This window comes from Apis cerana, linkage group LG4 (genome assembly GCF_029169275.1).
Source record: "Apis cerana isolate GH-2021 linkage group LG4, AcerK_1.0, whole genome shotgun sequence".
Classification (NCBI taxonomy): Eukaryota; Metazoa; Arthropoda; class Insecta; order Hymenoptera; family Apidae; genus Apis; species Apis cerana.
The window spans coordinates 2548736-2567071 of NC_083855.1; the positions used below are offsets into that span (position 1 = coordinate 2548736).

General features: G+C 28.7%; 1 protein-coding gene across 2 annotated transcripts in view; it reads left to right on the forward strand.

Moving 5' to 3' along the window:
• Positions 1-18336, forward strand: part of LOC108000095 (transcriptional activator cubitus interruptus-like) — a 177327-nt gene that overhangs the window by 137536 nt on the left and 21455 nt on the right. For both annotated transcript variants that reach the window (XM_017060266.3, XM_062073541.1), the window contains exons 2-3: positions 12511-12779; positions 14164-14253. In XM_017060266.3, coding sequence (XP_016915755.1) covers positions 12511-12779; positions 14164-14253 — 359 coding nt within the window. The remainder of the gene's footprint in view (positions 1-12510; positions 12780-14163; positions 14254-18336) is intronic.

The following is an 18336-nucleotide window of genomic DNA, read 5'->3' on the forward strand; positions in this document are numbered from 1 at the left end:
AAGAAACGAAAGGGAAAACAACTGTTTTCGTCGAGATCCTCTTCGAGACCGTTCCGTGTCGCGTTCGCAAGGGTTAGAAGAAACGATGGCAGGGAGAGGCGCGATAAATCCAGCGGGTGGCGCGATAAATTTCTTTCGCGGAAACACAAAAAGCGCATTAACGTCGCTCGACCGCACATCCCCGCGACAAGACAGGTAACCGGCATCATTCGTAGAGAAACTGCTAATGGCAACGGTGAAAAAAAAAAAAGAGAAAAAAAAAGAAAGTAAAAAAGACCGGCACATTCACTGATCGCTCTTTTAATCCCAAGAAAGTTCTCTTAAAATGGTATCATCGGGGAGCAAGATGTTTCTTCTTTCTCTTCAATTGATCGTTCAATACAACTTCTTTTTTTTTACTTTATTTAAGAAAGATTTAGCGAAAGATTAAGATTAAGATTAAGGAGTAAATAGAACTTGACTTATTTTTACATCATGGTAATTATGTGTAGGTACGTAATAGTATAATACATAATTATACTATAATATATAATAGTACATATGGAATAAATAATTGTATAATATTTGGATCTCATAAATTAAAATAATAGATAATTTTAGTATAAATAATTATGCTTTTATTTTACCTGTACAGCTGCATTATTTATTTTTAAATGAAATAGTTAGTAATTAATAACTATAAAAATTATGATCAATTAGTATACGTAATACGTAATTAAAAATTATATCACATCTAATTATATTAATATTAATATATTAATTTTTATCAATTTATTATTTTTTTAATTAATTTTTCACTGAATTCATTTCATATTTTAAATAATTATTAGTTTATATCTGTTTTTATTTAGAAAAAATTAAAAAAAAAAGTAAGTTCTTTTTATTAGAAACAAATATATCCTCAAAACCAAAGAAAATTAATAAAATATTTTATTAATTAATTTTGTAAAGATTAAATTAGGTTAAATTATCGTATAACGAAAATTATAATATAGCAGAAATGATAAATATATTGGTATCATAAAGATATATATATATAATTTACATATTGGAATAATATAATAAGTATAAAATATAACAAAAATGAAAAAAAATAATACGTCTTTCATATATATTCCATAATATAAAAATAAATGATAAATATTATTTTTTTTTTTAACTCGATATTATAATGATAAAACTATACTTTATTATGAAATTAAATACATTGGTATTTTTTTAAAATTTTAATTTTAATAATTACTTTATTATATTTTTACGTTTAACTGTTTAGAACCTCTTAGATTCCATTATTGACAAAATTTTAATAATTCTTTTCATAAAATAAGCTGTTTTCGTTTAGAACGAAAATAGACTTGTCTTTTTTAACAATCTCAATCATTTCAGATTCAATAATATTATAAATGCTCAGAAATACAAACATACATACACATATATATACATAAGAATTAGTCATTAAGTATATTTTTATAAGTTATTGAAATATTCTTGCCTTTCCAAAAATAATATAATAAAAAACGACGTAAAATTCGTGACACATTCAAAACGGACCATAACTCTCGAAGGAATTAACTCGTTTCAATGTATACAAAACATTTCTACATTTTTGACATATTTATCAGATACTTTCAACAACAAGCGATAAAAAAGGAACCTTTCTCGTCGTCGCTTCAATAAATAGCTCCAGAACAGGCGCAACAGGTTCCCTCTACATCTCGCGATTCGTCGCGTTTCAACACGGTCCCGTGGTAGGACCGGTGTAATATTAATTCGTTATGCTAATCGAAGAAACATTCCGTCGTAACGAGCTCTCGAAATCGCTGTCTTCCCTCTATATTCCCCTTCTTTCTATGGACGAATTCTCGCCGCGAATGTGTGTATCCGCTTTAAATGAATTAGACTCACGTACTCTCGCGAGGCGCTACGAAGCGTTCGAATAGCCTATAAATAACGCGCTAGCGTAGAACGGCGTTAGGCCGGATTTTCAACGAAGGAGCGGCTTCGATCGAGCCGCGGCCACGGCTTGCATATCGATGCCACGGCGACCGTGCTCGCGTGTAAATATCTTGATTAACGAGGCCCTCATTTAGCCCTTGTCGAGGTGTTTACAGGAAGAAGAGGGAGAGAGGGACAGTTTGTTTGGCCACGAAAACATTGCGGTCAGTTCTCACGAGACGTATAAGGTCGATTAAGGGAATACTTATGGACTCGAACTGTTGCTCGATGAGTCGTTACGGAGAACCGTTTGACGAGAAACACGTTTCTTGCTGGATTTGTAATATGTACTCACTGTGGTGAACGATTTCTTGGAATTAACCGGCTTTTTGGACCGTTCGATGAGGGAAAATTCCTTCTTTATCGATTGACGGAACAAAAGTTATAATCACAATACGTTTCCATGTGAAATTCATGTTTATGAATTGATTTATTTTTGAGAAAAAATAGATTTTTCTTTTTCGTTTATTTATATTTTTGATGTTAGGTTTTACTATTGTTTTCAAATTTTACTTATGTTGCACGTTGAAATAATTTGTAGTGAAATTATGGATCGTTTTTTGTCTGTTGGTCTGTTAATCAAGTAATTAGATGTGAAATGTTTTTCATAATATTTTTATAAAAGAGTATAGCGTAATATTAAGTAAGTAAAACAATTTTAATACATTGAAGCTTAAGAAAGCTATCATAAACTTTAGATAAGAGAATTTTAATTAATTAAAAATTAATTAAAAATCAATATGGTAACATTCAATAGATTAAATATAATAAATTTAAGTAAAAATAATGTTGCATTTTTAAATATATTAAAATTTCTACTAATTTTCGAAAATGTTATGTTCTATTCTATTATTTCAACAAATAAAATCCAAGATTAGAAAGAAAATCAAGCTTTGGTCGGATGATTAAGAATGACCCTACAGGTTCGTTCTCAGGCAATCGTGGGGCTAAATATAAAGTCTCGCAAATGAACTACGACCCCGTGAAAACGTCGTTTAAAAGACTATATCCGTATGAACGAGGAGAATAACCCCGCACAACATAGGATTTCACGACTTTTCGCAGTAAGAAATTCTCTTGGCTCTTTTCGACGCTCGTTGCTCGACGCGTCCCTGGCAAAGTGCCAAACTCAACGAGATGAATCGTGGACAGGGTCTACGAAATTACCAGAAAATCGCTGAAATTGACAGTGTGTGTTTCCATTAGCGCCTGAAGTATTATAGATACACTTATCTTGAATATCAATCATTTCTCTTTTATTTAATATAAGTCAAAAATAGAAGAAAAAAAAAGAAACAATTGTGTGAAAGGTTTTAAACAAAATAAGTATTATATAACGGGAAAAAAATGTCAATTATTTACCTTTATTCAAAATTAGGATATTTTTTCTACTTTAATAATCTAAAAGAATAAATAATTATTTTAAATAAAATATATTTATTTGACAAGAAATGTTTACAAATTTAAAATTTTGTTTGAGGAATAAATTATTTTCAAATAATTTATTTATATAAAACATTCGATTAATTTAAATAATGATAAAAAATAAGAAATTTAAAAAAAATATTTTTTTACAAATATATAGATTTTAAATTAAGAAGTAACGGTGAAAACGAAAAGGAATATAATTATATATTTCTTCTCTTGTTGAGAAAATTTTTCAAATCAATATTCATTTATAAAAAATATTCTTTGAAAACTTTTTAAACTTTTATATTTTCAGATATATTTGAATATTTATAGAACATCCATAATTTGATAATAGATATATCTATTTAAATTTAAGAAAAATAGTTTCAGTGAAAATAATAAAAAAATATCTTTATATTTTTTTTTAGTGAAATCAAACGAATCTAAATACCATATAAGATATCAAATGTTAAAATAATCTTCTAAAACTATTATTTAAATGATATTACTTATGAAGTAATATTACCAAGTAAAAATTAAAATTAAAATTTCATTCCAATATTTGAACAATTATTTGAACAAGAGTTTATTTCAATCCTATAATTAACATATTCACGATCTTTCTTCATTAATCTCCATTCATTATCTACTATTTAAATTTTTTCACGAATAAAACCACTTTTCCCGATTCCATTCATCAATCATTCGACAGCCTATCAACCAATCCAAATTAATCAACAAAAAGCGTTACCAGTCTCTCAAATTAATAACTCCATCGATAAACACCAACACACTCCACCCACGCGTGACACCTGTCAACTCTTATTATACTCGATCATTCCATCCATCCCACCTCTTCAATCGCTACCAACTATTCTCCTGATCCATTTCCTCCTTTCCAGTCGAGCTTAAATCAAGAATAGATCCCACGAATACGCGGAGGGAAAAAAAATTCCCACTTTTCCCCTCCACGACTCGTTTTCTTTTCGTGGCCGCGTTTGAAGCGCGTGCCACGTCGCCCATATGGTTTCCTTTCCCTCTCGATCATCCTGCGGCTTGCTCACCGAGCCAGGGGAATAAATATCATAACCTGAAACCCTGTGGAAGTGTTAGACTCCCGACTTAATCCAAGGCAAAGCCGTCTCCCTCAGTATGTGTTGGTGTTTAGTCACTTCGAAATGGACGACACCTTGCTTATCCAGGGATTTTCGCATCGATTAACGAAACTTTGAACTTCTGTAAGTGGAAATTTTGTCAATCGTTTGATTAACAGGAATTTTGTCGATTTGTTAATTGTTTAATATTTGTGTTTAATATTTATGTTAAATGTATAGATATTAAATATGGTTTAATATAGAATATAAATTAGAATATTTTAATAACTATTTTAAGAACGGGATTCTCTCGTAAATATATTTTGATTTTTAGAGATTTTGAACAATTTTTTTTATGAATAATCATCTTAGTTTTTAAGATATTTGCAAAAAACTTTTCTAATCTACGTTATAAGTATTCATAGCCTGAATTTTGATATAGGTGATTGTTTGATGAGATTCAGCACTAATCTGCTAAAAAAATACCTAATTAAAATTTCAAATAAAATAATAATTTTAAATAATAAATATTATATTTGATTTGTCATTTGACTGAATAAATAGTAAATAAAAAATTATTAAAATAACTGATTGAAATAATTTTATTTAATTTCACATATTAAAATTTTATCCGTTAAATCATATATTTATATAATCTAATATAAAAAGAAAAATTGGATTATAGATTAAAAATGGATTATAGATTAGATTAAATTAGATTAGAAGACCACATTTCTAAATAATTTCTTTTTTTTCCCATTAATTTAATTGAATGAGTGAATTGGTGTAAAAGTTTGTTAAGAACATTAAAAGGATTGATTTTATTTATAAAATCATTAAAAAATTTTAATTATTTTAGAAATTAATTAAAAAATTAGAAAATTTAAAGAAAATAAAAATATAATTTTATTTTAAAATATTTTACATGTTAAGTTGTATATGTTCAGATTTAAATAATTTTAAAAGCAAATATAATAAATACTCATTAAATACTATTTATGATATTAAAAATGATGGATTTTTATAAAAGGATTTTAGGAATATAGGATAGGATAGGAATATAGGATTTTAGGAATATAGGATTTTAGGATAGGAAACTAAAAAAATTTATGAATTTTCTTTCAAATTTTATTTATGTGAAAAACTCCTTTCTGATCCCTAATTCTTAATTTTATATTAGAACAGAAAAGAAACCTAGCAGATGTTCCTGAGTAGCGCTTAGCTTGCCTTATTATCACAAGTTCCTGTTAATGAGCTTGCGACCCTTAATACTTCACCAGGCTTCCCTTCTTTTCCTGCTAAGACGTAAGTTACGATAAATACCAGTTAATCTGCAAAAATAAGTTACAAGAACATGTGTCTGCATTCTTCTATTAATTAAAATCGATAATATCTTTTTTATTTTTCTTATATTATGTTGAAAAGAAATAAGATATGAAAGTATATTAATATTATTAATGTTATCATTACATATATTAATCTTTTGATAATGTCATTACATAAAGGAATTTAAAACAATAATTATTTTTTTATGATTGAAATAAAATTTAAATTTTTTTAAAATTATAATATCGATTTAAATAATTTTTAATAAATTTTTAATAATTAGATTATGTATAATGTACAGTAACTAAAATGATCATACATTTTTCATATATTTTCGAAGTTTCAAATTTTTATTCTTTAACAAAATTTTTTGACAGAATGTTTAAAATTTATCCAAAAATTGTTTAATATTTTTTATTTTTATAACTAATTAATATCATAATTTAATATACTTGGCTGAACAAAGAAAAATATTTTTAAATATCTCTTATGATTTCTGAAATAAATTTTCAAATATTGAATTATGTTCAACTCAATACTAATATTTGATATACAAAATTTATATGTATTAGGTAATAAAGTGTAAAAGAAATTAGATAAATAAAAATGGAAAAATAATCGATCAAGAAGACATTGTATAAGAAATTTATATATAAATAAGTAAATTAATGAGAATTTAAAAAAAAAATCGGTCGTAACGAAATAGAAAAAAGAAACGGGATAGAAGAAAGGAGTCGTCGAAGGAATTTCAAGAAGATCCCAGATTCGCCGGCAGACGGGCCGTAGATAAAGATAGATGCGTCGGTTTCCGGCGTGTCGAGTTAACGACTCGAGTTTTATCTGTCGATCCTCCCTCCAAGTCCCTTGTTCCTCGCCGACTGTCAGCCCCGGAAAGCGTGGAAAGGGAATGGAACATACACGGTGAGAAAAACACCGAAAGAGAAATTAATAATAGCTTAATTGGAGGACGGTGTGGAAAAACGGAAGGGATAAATGGTGAACATGACATAAAAATTTTATCCTCTCGTTCTCTGAACTGAGATTTATAAAGATTAACTTCTCATTTTCGATATTATTTAAAATTTTTTTTTCAAAATATTAATATTTTAACAACGGATTTTTGTTATTTATATTTCTAAATTTCTTCTTCTATACTTTTAGTATTCTTCAAAGATGTGCCATTTTTTATATGTATATGCATATGTATTTTATGACAAGTTGAATGATTTGTAACACAATATAATTCAAAATGATTCGATGCAATCATTTTTTTGCAATACCTATTTTAATCTAGAATTTAATTTATTTTAAACAGATATAATAAATAAGATGTAATAAAATTTTTCAACATTTATCATAAAAAAATCTTTTGATAAAATTGAAAAATAATAACAATGAAACAACATTCATTCGTATATTTTAATTTCATAAATTTCATAAAAAAAAGAATAAAATTTTCCAACATCTCAAATAGTTCCTCATAAATAAAATAAAATAAGAAAAAAATGAAATAAATTTTTGACAAAGAAAAAACAACCAAAGGGGGTTGGAAGAGAGACATTAGAAAGGAAAGAGATAGAGCGATTCGACGCACAAAAGGAAAAGAAAGAAAGAGGAAGAGAAAAGGAAAAGGTGGAAGCGTACACTACGAGTCATCTGGCACTCAGCAGGATTCGAAATAGAATCGGTCTCATTCCCTCCTCCCTTGGCAAGTTATTTTCCATCTCTGTTGGTCATTCGTTAGGCAACAAGCGCGTAGAAAGCAATGGGCAAAAAGACGTCGAGTCGACGGGATCGACGATGTTTTCATTGTAATTATGTCCCCTGTCCCTTCTCACTGGTCTCGTGGCCGAGCTTTTTACGGCCTTGCTACTAAGCAGCCTGTCAAAGCGTCCTAATTTTTGTTCCTCGGCTTCTCTACGACCCCGTTTCAATTCATCGTGAATTTCGAAATGAAATTGACCTATTTCTTGAAACGAAAATATTTGGCCGTTTTAGTTTCTTTCACTTGCGTTCTTAACAAAATTTATAGAAATTGATTTTAATTCGACTTTCTTTAACTTTCTTTCGTTGTTTTAACTTTCTATGAATGTAAAATAAATTGTGCTCGATTATGCTCCGATTTTGTGGATCATAAATGTTTCGACGCCATCTATAAAAAAAATCAGAGTTTGAAGAGAGAGTCTGTTTAAAAAATTTGAAATATTCAGAATTTAGAAACGATATCATTAAATGAAAATTTGAAAATCTTAAAATTAAGAAAATTTGGATTTTCCATAATTTAATTAAGAATATATTATTAATATTTCTCAGAAAATTTTAAATTTCTAAAAATTTCAAGATAAGTTTATTGATATTTTCAAGAAATGTGAATTTTTGAAGCTTTTGAGAAAAATTTTTGAAATTTAAAATCTATAGTTATAATATAGAGATAATTTTTAAATAAACCAAAATGAATTTGAAATAAAAATAAAAATGAACTTAAATCAAAACTTTAAAATCAAATTTTACAAACATTTATCGTGATTAAAAAATTCACTGTTTTCAAGATAATGTCTCAATATTCAGAGAGAAACGAGACGAGTGAAGAAGTGTTTTCATTTTTCGGTGGCGACACATCGCGTATTGTATAACAAACCTGTTAACACGGGGCGTCCGCGTAAAGCAGGTAACGAGTAGGCAGTAATCGAGATCCGTGGACTCTAAGTAAAGTCAAACAGTCGTGTCGGTTGTCTTTACTCAGCAAACTCGCGCCAGTGTGGAGCCAATATTTAGACAGGGACCGGCTCAAACATCGTAATACGCGTTAAAACGTTATGACACGCGCCAATTGCTGTCTCTATTCCCCGTGGGTCCATCTTTGTGCCTGTTGCTTTTAACGCCATGCCATTTTATTATTCCTCGTAACACAGTGAAAACAAATACGATAAGCAATTAACGAGGAACAAGATAAATCTGAAGATATAATTTTTTGTTCTTTCTTCTTTCTTTTTTAGATTGTAATCCATTTCTTTCGTATTTATATTCATTATTTTCCTTGCGATTCATTTAGCGTTGAAATTGTCACTCCTCTTCCATTGTTTGCCAACATTTCTTCACTTTATCTTCTGACAATTTTTTTCTTCCACGTTTCGTTGCTGTTTTCATTTCTTCACATTTTCAAATCTTTTACATTATATTCTTTCCTTCTTTCATTCTAAATATCCATTTTTTTCCGAATTTTTTCAAAATTTTCTATAGAATCCTTATTCTTGTTATAGAATATTTATAATTGAATTTTTTTAACAGATTAAGTGCCGAATTCTTTATGTCTTATGTCGCTGATATGAAACTTAATTAATTAATCAAATAAATATAAAATTGATGAAAATACTTTGAAGAATATTAATATACAATGAATGGAAACCGGAAATCATTGACTTGAACTACTGAATTTCAGTTCATTAATTTTTTCATGATATAATGAATGTCCCCATAAAATCGTTCCTGTTGACATGAGGAGTAGAAACGCGTCTAGTTACTGAAGCATACGTTCCTTGGATAAAAATTTATGACTGGAAAGAAGGGTGGACGTAAATATCAGGAATTTCTCTTGGAACACGTACTGGAATGCAGGAAACAGTCAAACAAGCTAATTTAAAGGCAGATGGTAAAATACCGATCCGTGATTTTAATGAACTTCTCTGACTTCTACGATCCCTTTGTAAACGTTTTCACTTCAGAATTTAAGATAGCGTTCTGTTTATCAAATGTTCATAAAAGATACAATTTCTGAAAGATACAAGACGTGCATCAATTAAATATTTACATCCTACAAAATAGTACAAGGAAATACTTTCTTCAAAAAAAAAAAAGAATTATTCAATTTACATACGATAATATACAATTTACATACAATCAAATTCTTCTAAAAATTAAATTAACATATTGATAGATATACAAAATATTTAATGGGAAAAAAGAAAAAGGAAATACGATCTTCTTCATATAATAATAAAAATATTAATTTTTCCAATAATTTTCAAATTTTAGCAAAATTACAATAGCAAAATTTACTCAAAAGTATCCAACTAAATACCAAAGAAATTCCACGAGTGTTCGACCTTGGCAGTGAGTTACACGAAGGCTCTCTCGGTGGACACAAGGTCCTCTCAGCAAGTTTCCAATAAAGATCTCAGGCCACCTGACGGTCCTTTGTGAATCCTCGAAGAATCTCGGATCCTCGTAGAAAGAGAGAGGTGCTCGTAAAGAGGCACTAACGACTAAACTGTCGAGAGAGAATATCTTTGAAACTACGAGACACGCGCCATTTCCTGATGATTCGAGCGTGGCGAATGGTCGTCAGTCAAAACGCAAGCTGCTTTATTCTCGCGAGTTTCTATACTCTTTGTCGTTTTTCACATCACGGATGAATAATAAAAACTGACTTCTTGGATCGCAATCGTGTAAAGATGTTATTCCCTTGATTCTTGTCATATGACCGAATATGGAGAAATTTCTATTTTTATGCTTTATATTTAATCAAAAATATTCGTTCACGGAAATAAGAAATTGTTTAAATTTTAATAATATTAAATAGACAAATGAAGAATTATTTTATTTCAATTCAGTAATATGTTTAATAATAATGATTATAAGAATTTTTATTTTAATTAAAATTAACTTTTTAGCCGTTTTTCTTTTATAATCTTTGATATTCATTTTTATATTCATTATCCAATTTTTTTTAATATATACTCATCAAAACTTTAAAAAAAGTTGTAAAAGTTTTCGTTGTTAGAAATTTAAAGAATAGAAAGATACGTTAAAAATTAATAATAATATATTAATATATAATTGGAACAAAATTATTAATAAAATGCTTTATATATTTAGACAATAACATTTTATGGTCAATTCGTCATTAGTAATTGGATGAAAATAAAATTGCACAAAAGGTACACAAGCGAACCAGCGATAATTTTCAAAGATAAACAGGGTCAGTGGTATATGAGATACGCGTCATTTCCCAATATTTCATGCGTAACGAACGGTCCACAGTTCAGAATCGAAACTATGGCGCGCTCTACTCGCAGTTCCTGGTTTTATAAATGACTTCTTCTTATTCTCAGTTTCTTGAGACATATCTTTGTCCACCGAAAAAAAGGAAAAATTTGAACATAGATTTCAGGAACATGGTGGGAAACAAGCTTGCTAGAAGACACCTGTTCTTTTTGCTAGAAGATTCTGTCGACTAAGGCAAAAATAGAATATTTGACGAAGTGACACGCGCCATTTGTCGCGGCTTCGAGCGTGTCGTAATTTCATTCGTTAAACGAGCGTTTATTCTCTTTATATTGTCCTTTCGGGATGATTAATCTCCTGGTTAAATTACGTCTCTGTTTCGAGAAAGCTTCTTTGCTTCTTTAACCGTTCATCAAAATGACAAACGTCGCTTTGAAGAAGGTTTAGTTTAGTTTTTCTTTGAAACAATTAAGATCTATTCTTTTTTGCAAATTTAAAAGTCTAGATTATTTTTTTGAAGAATATGATATTCTTAATAAGATTTAACAATATAATTTTTAATGAAACTCTGTTTATTTTAATTTTTCAAGCTATAAATTTCTCTACATGAATTGACTATAATAATTATAAGTTTAATATAAATTCAATCGATCAACTTTTCAACTCTTAATTTTAAATCATAATAATTATAATATTTATAAAAATATTTTTTTCTATAGTTCCGACTTTAGAAATCTTCTTTTTTATTTTATATCTTTCAAATCTAAAATAACATAATGTATTGTAATTAAGATGTTATTTGAAATATGTTAATTAATTTTTTTGCAAACTAAGATTGCTTATGAATTAATATTGTAAACTTCTTTATCAATTTTGAACATATTATTTATGACTTATATTATTTATGATTTATGACACTTTGCCAATAAAATGAAATCCCGTATTGAAGAAAAAATATATATGTATTATTAAATAGTAATTAATTTTAAAATTATAAATAAAATAATATTAAGTAATCATACTATATATAATCATCAATATTAAATATTCAATATAATACAAATATAAATACATGAACTGTATGTATTTTTTCAAAAATGAATATTTTAAAAAGTTTACATAAAATGTAGGTCTATTAAATAAAATATATTGACATTTTAGAAAGAATCCTAAAAAGATTTCTAAAATATTTTCTATTCTCAATAAAATTCTATTACATATTTATTGAAAATTATAGATTTTAAATTATATAAATTATATTTTTTAATATATCATTCTTAATCATTTAATACTTTCTTATCTTCTTGATGTTTTCTCATATTGTTTAATTCCAATTTTCAAATAAATACAAATTGTATAATTACAAACTTTTTCTTTCATTGCAAAAATATATTTTCTACTAATTTAAAACTAATTTATATCTAACTAAAAAATTTTATCATTTTAGAATTTATTCTAAAATAATAAGATCATAAAATAATATTATTCTATATAAGATAATTGAAATTATCTCGAATAATTTTAAAATAACAATCCTATAAATAATTAATAAAATTCCTCAAGCGATAGCAAAGGTCTTACGATTTTTAAACGACTCTATTTCACAGATAGAATTCTTTCCAGAATTGAAAACATAAAGACATACGAACATTTCTAAATCTAAAATTTCTTTTCATTTCAGATTGTCCAGCAGCACGACGGCGATCGGCAGTGCAGCCACCGGTGGCGGTGGCGGAGCGAGTAGCGGTACGAGTGGTGGAGGTGGCGGTGGTAGTGGAGGCGAAGGTGGCGGGGCAGCCGGCAACGGGACTTCCGGCGGTGATTTCCTACGCAGAAGTCACCCCCTCTCGGAGCATACGGCCCTGCATCCCGCCTACCGGCTCAACTACATGGACCACCTTTACCACCAGCTTCAGGCCTCCACGCACAGTCCCAACGCCTCGTTACACGGTAATTACCTTGGCTTGTACTTGTTTCGAGATAATTAGAACGATAGGATGCTGGGTACATTGCCTAATTTCGATCACGTCCATGTCGGGAGCTTGAAATTTATTCGCCATTGAACATCCTGGATATCGACCAAAAGGTTTCTTATTGTTGAAATGCAGTTTTATGATTTTTGTTTATCTCGATATATTGTATATCTGTTATAATATTGTTTTAAATATAATTTTTCTCGAAATTAAATATTTCAAGTGTATTTAGTTGTTATTTGAATTAGAAAAAATTTGAAAATTTGTTTATTCAATTCTGGATAATTTGAATTTTTAAAATTTTTTGTTCTTCTGTTCTGATTGTACTATTATTATTGTACTATTATTGCTTAAAGTAAACTGATTTATGTATAAGATGCAAAAATGTAATCACAGTTTATTAATCTAATATTATAATCTAATATTATAATCTAATATTATAATCTAATATTATTATAGTAATCTTTCAATAACTTAATTAATTAGTTTATAGAATTTGCAATCCACAATTTTTTATTTAATTCTTATTAACTTAGTCATTACATTCAATAATTGTATAATATGTCAATAAATGTCATAATAAAAAGAGTTAATGAAAACCAACTTTATTTTTAATATTCGACAATTAAATTAATTATATTTATAAATAAATTAATGATTGGATATGTAAAAAAATTTTTTTTTAAATCTTAAAATCTTTAAACGTAAAATATTTTGTCGTAACGTAAAACTTTTCAATAATTAAAATTAATAAAAAAAAACACAAAATATCAAATTTTACCTTAATTTCTAATTTTCAATTTATAAACTTGAAAAACTCTTAAAGAATTTTTTTATGATAATTCTAATAATCTAATTTTAAAAATACTAATTTTTTAATTTTTTAAATATTAGATACACATATAAATTATAAATAATAATTTGAACAATATCGTAGTAATATTATTACGAACCCTATAATAATATTATGAATAGTTTAAATTTCAATTTGATTTTTGAAAAGTTCAATTTCATATTTTTGTGAACAAATTTTATAAAATTAATCTTGCATATTTATTAATCGTACAATATATTTTCTTTGTACAAAAGAACAAACCTTTGAATTTAACAATATTCTTTCTTCAATTTCTCTCTTTCATCGTTATTTTTTCCCCGATAAAGGTATAAAATAATAAAAGAAGTAGAGTATACCATCCCTGTTATTAAACACGGAGAAGCTGTAAGGAGCCCGCATTTCCGCCGGAAGAATCTCTTTGAGATCTTTGAATTCGTTAGACATGGCCCATGATACGGGATAGTATTATTTCCTGTTTGAAATGAAATTTGTTCCCCCATCTAATCGTTTTTTTTTTTCATCTCAGGACTGGGTGGTTTGGGGCCCGAGTACCTCTTGCATGCCGCAGGACCAGCGAGCACCCTCGCTTCTTCAGAATTCCCTTTTTCCATTGACGGTAAGTCTTTAGTTTTATATTAATAAAACATCACTATTTAAAAAAAAAATAGTCTTCTAAATTATCTTCTATCAAAATCAAAATATGGTTCGTGAACGAGTTTAATACAATGTGACAAGATCGATAAAATCACTGATATTCGATACCGCATTTTTAGTCTTCAAGGGTCAAAAATTTCTCCCAACGTGTTCAAGCTTGAAACTTTGGTCGCTTCTGTAAAGAACTTATAACTTTATCGTTCTCGAATGACGTGTTCCATAAAAAATTTTTCTGCCACATTAACTTTTCTGGTAACGTATAAAAAACACGTTCAAAATTCCATTTCAAGAATCGCAAAGAACTAATAATAATATTAAATAATATAATAATAATCTCGGTTTTATATACTAGAAAAAATCAGTTTACTATGTGTTCGTATCTTCAGTTTTTCAATCATATAAATTTTGTGCAATTATCATATAATGTTATATGATAATAACTGGATTTTTTTTTTTTATATATTTTTCGAAAGGTTTACCGACAATATTTCATACCTGAATATATAAATTTAAAAATTTCATTAAAGATAAAGTTTAATGATATATATTTACTTACAATAATTATTTAAAAGATATAATAATTAATTTTTTGAAAAATTATTATATTCATATATATTCTTTTAAGTTCATGATAACATGAAATAATTGAAAATATAGATTGTTATTTAACTACAATTGTTTATTAATTTTTAAATTAATTTACATAGGAACAAAATATTAATTCAAAAAATAAATTTATTATTTAACAATAATATACAAATCTTTAAAATTCATTTTACCAAGCTTATTTTACCAAATTAATAATAAAAATAAGCCTGAATATATATTGAAGATATTCAAATATAAATATACAAAAAGAAAGAGTAAATTAATAAAAAAATTAATTTATTATTTATTACAAATAATAGCAATAAGTAAATAAGTTCAATCTTTTAATTTCTTTCTCAAAATGTCCAATCCAATGCAATTATTTTTCTTCTAGTTGCACTTACTTCTATTACACCTTATTATTCATAATTTTATATCTTAAGTAAAATAAAAAATTAACCATCTTTTTTTCTAACAATAAAAGATTTCGTGATAAAAGCTTAACGTTTAACAAAGGACAAGAATCAAGGACAAGTTTAAGTTTTAAGTTAAAATTCTCGAAGCGAGCCGATTCGACGAACGAAACGAGAAACTTTTTCGCCAGTTGGTTCGAGGACGACAAGTGAATCTAATGAAAGATCCTGATGCACAGTACCCGCGGCTAGCCGTAGGTGTAGCAGCAGCTAGCAGCAGGTAGGAGATCGACCGGTTAAGAGGCCGAGAGGCTAAAAGACGACTGAAAGGGTAAACGGGGCCTCGTTAGTCGCCACCGCCGCATAATTGAATCGACTCGGAGCGACACGACCTCATTAACACCTTAGCGCCTACCCTACAGGTTGTCTCACGTTTCTTCTTCCTCTGTTTCCTTCTTTCGTTTCTTTCGTCTCTGCTCCCTTTTACCAGCTCTTTTTCGTCGAAACTCGTTCATAAACGAAGTTACCGATTCGGTTTATTTGAATATCGAGATATCTGAACGAAAAGTGAAAATTTCTTTATGTCTTTTTTTTTTCTAATTAAAAAACTTCTTATGGGATAATATATTCAAGAACAATATTTGAATATTGAAAAGTATCTGAACAGAATGACAATATCTCCTTTTACAATATTTTAATGGATTGTAAAATTTTAGAACATGTATTCTTTTATTCTTTTAAATATAGGAATAATAAATGAGAATTGTAATTATTGTTCGTTTAAATTTCGTTTTTCTCAAATTATTAGAAGATTTTTTTATTTGTTGAAACAAAAATATCTAATATAAATACTTTGTAATTGAGTAGTTATTGTAAAGCGAATAAAAATGATCAAAAATCTACCGTAAAATAAAAATTATATAAATATTCCATTCCATTACAAAAAATTTTTTAAGTATCTATATTAATTTTCTTAATTTCTTTATTAAAATTAAATCAACCCAAGAGAGAAAGAAAGCTTTTAAATAAATTTTATCTATTTAAATTCATTAAAATTCCCACGATTCCATATTTTGAAACGAGCTGTAGCGTGGTAGCGTGCGCCAAGCGGAGTCGGACGAGCCGCGTCGATCGTAGTGGCCGATTGCACCAATTTACATGTCTCAATTCCATGTTAGTCTCTCGAAAGGGGATCCGAGGAGCAAGGGGTTGGTGGAACGTAGGGAACGTGTAGAGTCCAGAGGGTCGTGGGTCACGAGGACGTTCGTCTCTGGACGAGGGAATCGTTCGCATATTCATTAAAGACCGAGGTTTCTCCGACGAGCGCTAACCAACCCCCTGAAACAGATAAGGCGATCGGTTTATTCTTCGCCTCCGGGGAAAGAAAAATGCGTCGAGAAAGCATCCTTGCTCCGGAGCAATTGATTAATCCTCTGTGATATATTTCTTTCTACGTGTATTTTTGTATATATTTGTTTTTAATGTAAATGTAATTTTTTTTAATATTTTATTCCGTTTTATTTAATTCTTAAAAGGAATTAATTGATTAATTTTTTCATCAATCGATTAATTGAAGAGTAATTATTTGAGAGAAATCGGGTGAGAGTTGACTATTACTTAAAGAATTTATTACTAAAGAAGTCTATTAATATTTTAATGCTAGATATAAATTTATGTCATTTCATAAATAGCAAAAAGATATAAAATAACAATAAAAATATTATTAGACGTTAGCGAAGATTTTTTCTTAATTTAATAGCTATTTAAAAGCATAATACTATAAAACAAATTTTATTATTATTCATATGAGGAATTGAGAGTCATAGTGGCATAAATCACACAGAACATATTTTGAGAATATTTATATTTAGAAATTGTTATTTAAGAAAAGAATTTTTTCCTTCGTATATTTTTACATTGTCCGATTTCACTATTGAGATTTCACTTTAATTCTCAATTAGAGTATATTGAAATAATTTATATTCCATTTCATCGATTGGACATATACATCCTTATGATTCTCCATGTAAAATGGACATGTAACATCGGATGAAAAGTAACTGGCTAATTTTAAATAATAAACATTCAATAAATTGAAATCGCGGAAAATTAATAAGGGGTATATTTAATAAATCAAATCATACAACAAAGATAAAATGAACACCATCAAAGTTTCTATTGAAAATAATAAAAACCGCAAATGCCTGGCGGCTAACCGGTGCGCTGCAAGAACAATTCGCCATCGTCACGGAACGAAACCGAGAAGCCTCGAATGAAGAAGAAGAAGAAGAAGAAGGAACAGGTAATGGAGGGAACGAGGTCGAACGACCTCGATCCAGCCACGAGACCGTCCACGAGGAACCTTAAACGTTTCAGTTCATGTGGAAAAACCGCACGACAGGTCCCCTTCCTTTCTTTCCTCCTCCTCTTTCTTCCCGTTCCTCTTCTTGATCATCGTAAATTTGATCAGTGCTCGAATTAATAACCGGGCCAGGGAATAAAAGGACGCAAGAGAGGCGAGGAGCCCCAACCGCGAGTAACTTTATACCAGTTGTGCGCGAACGAGCGATCAACCGAGTGGAAACCGAGGAGAAAGAACTGCTTCGAGCCTCCTCGTGCCTCTCTGTATCGCGTTGCCCGTTCGAGACGACACGAGAAGATAGAGAAGCCCGGGAAGGAACACGCGGAGGCAGTTAAAACGGAGAAGGGAGAAGAAGAGAAGAAAAAGAATGCTATGAAAAGAAGAGAAATTTTAGCGAGAGTAAGAGAATAAGGAAAATTGAGAAAAATTCAAGATAGAAAACGATAGAATTGGCGAATAAAGGGAACGAAAGGAAGGAGGAAATGATGGAATTATTGAAAATTATGAGCATATAAACATTTTAGAAAGATAAAAAAGAAAAAGAATTTGTAGGAGTTTAAGTGAAGAAAGAATAGTAAATTCGAGATTTAAAAAATCACGAGTTCAAAATCAAATAATACAATTTCTTATGAATTTTTCAATCGCTGATGGAATATAATATGAGAGAGCAAGATCTTCGTGT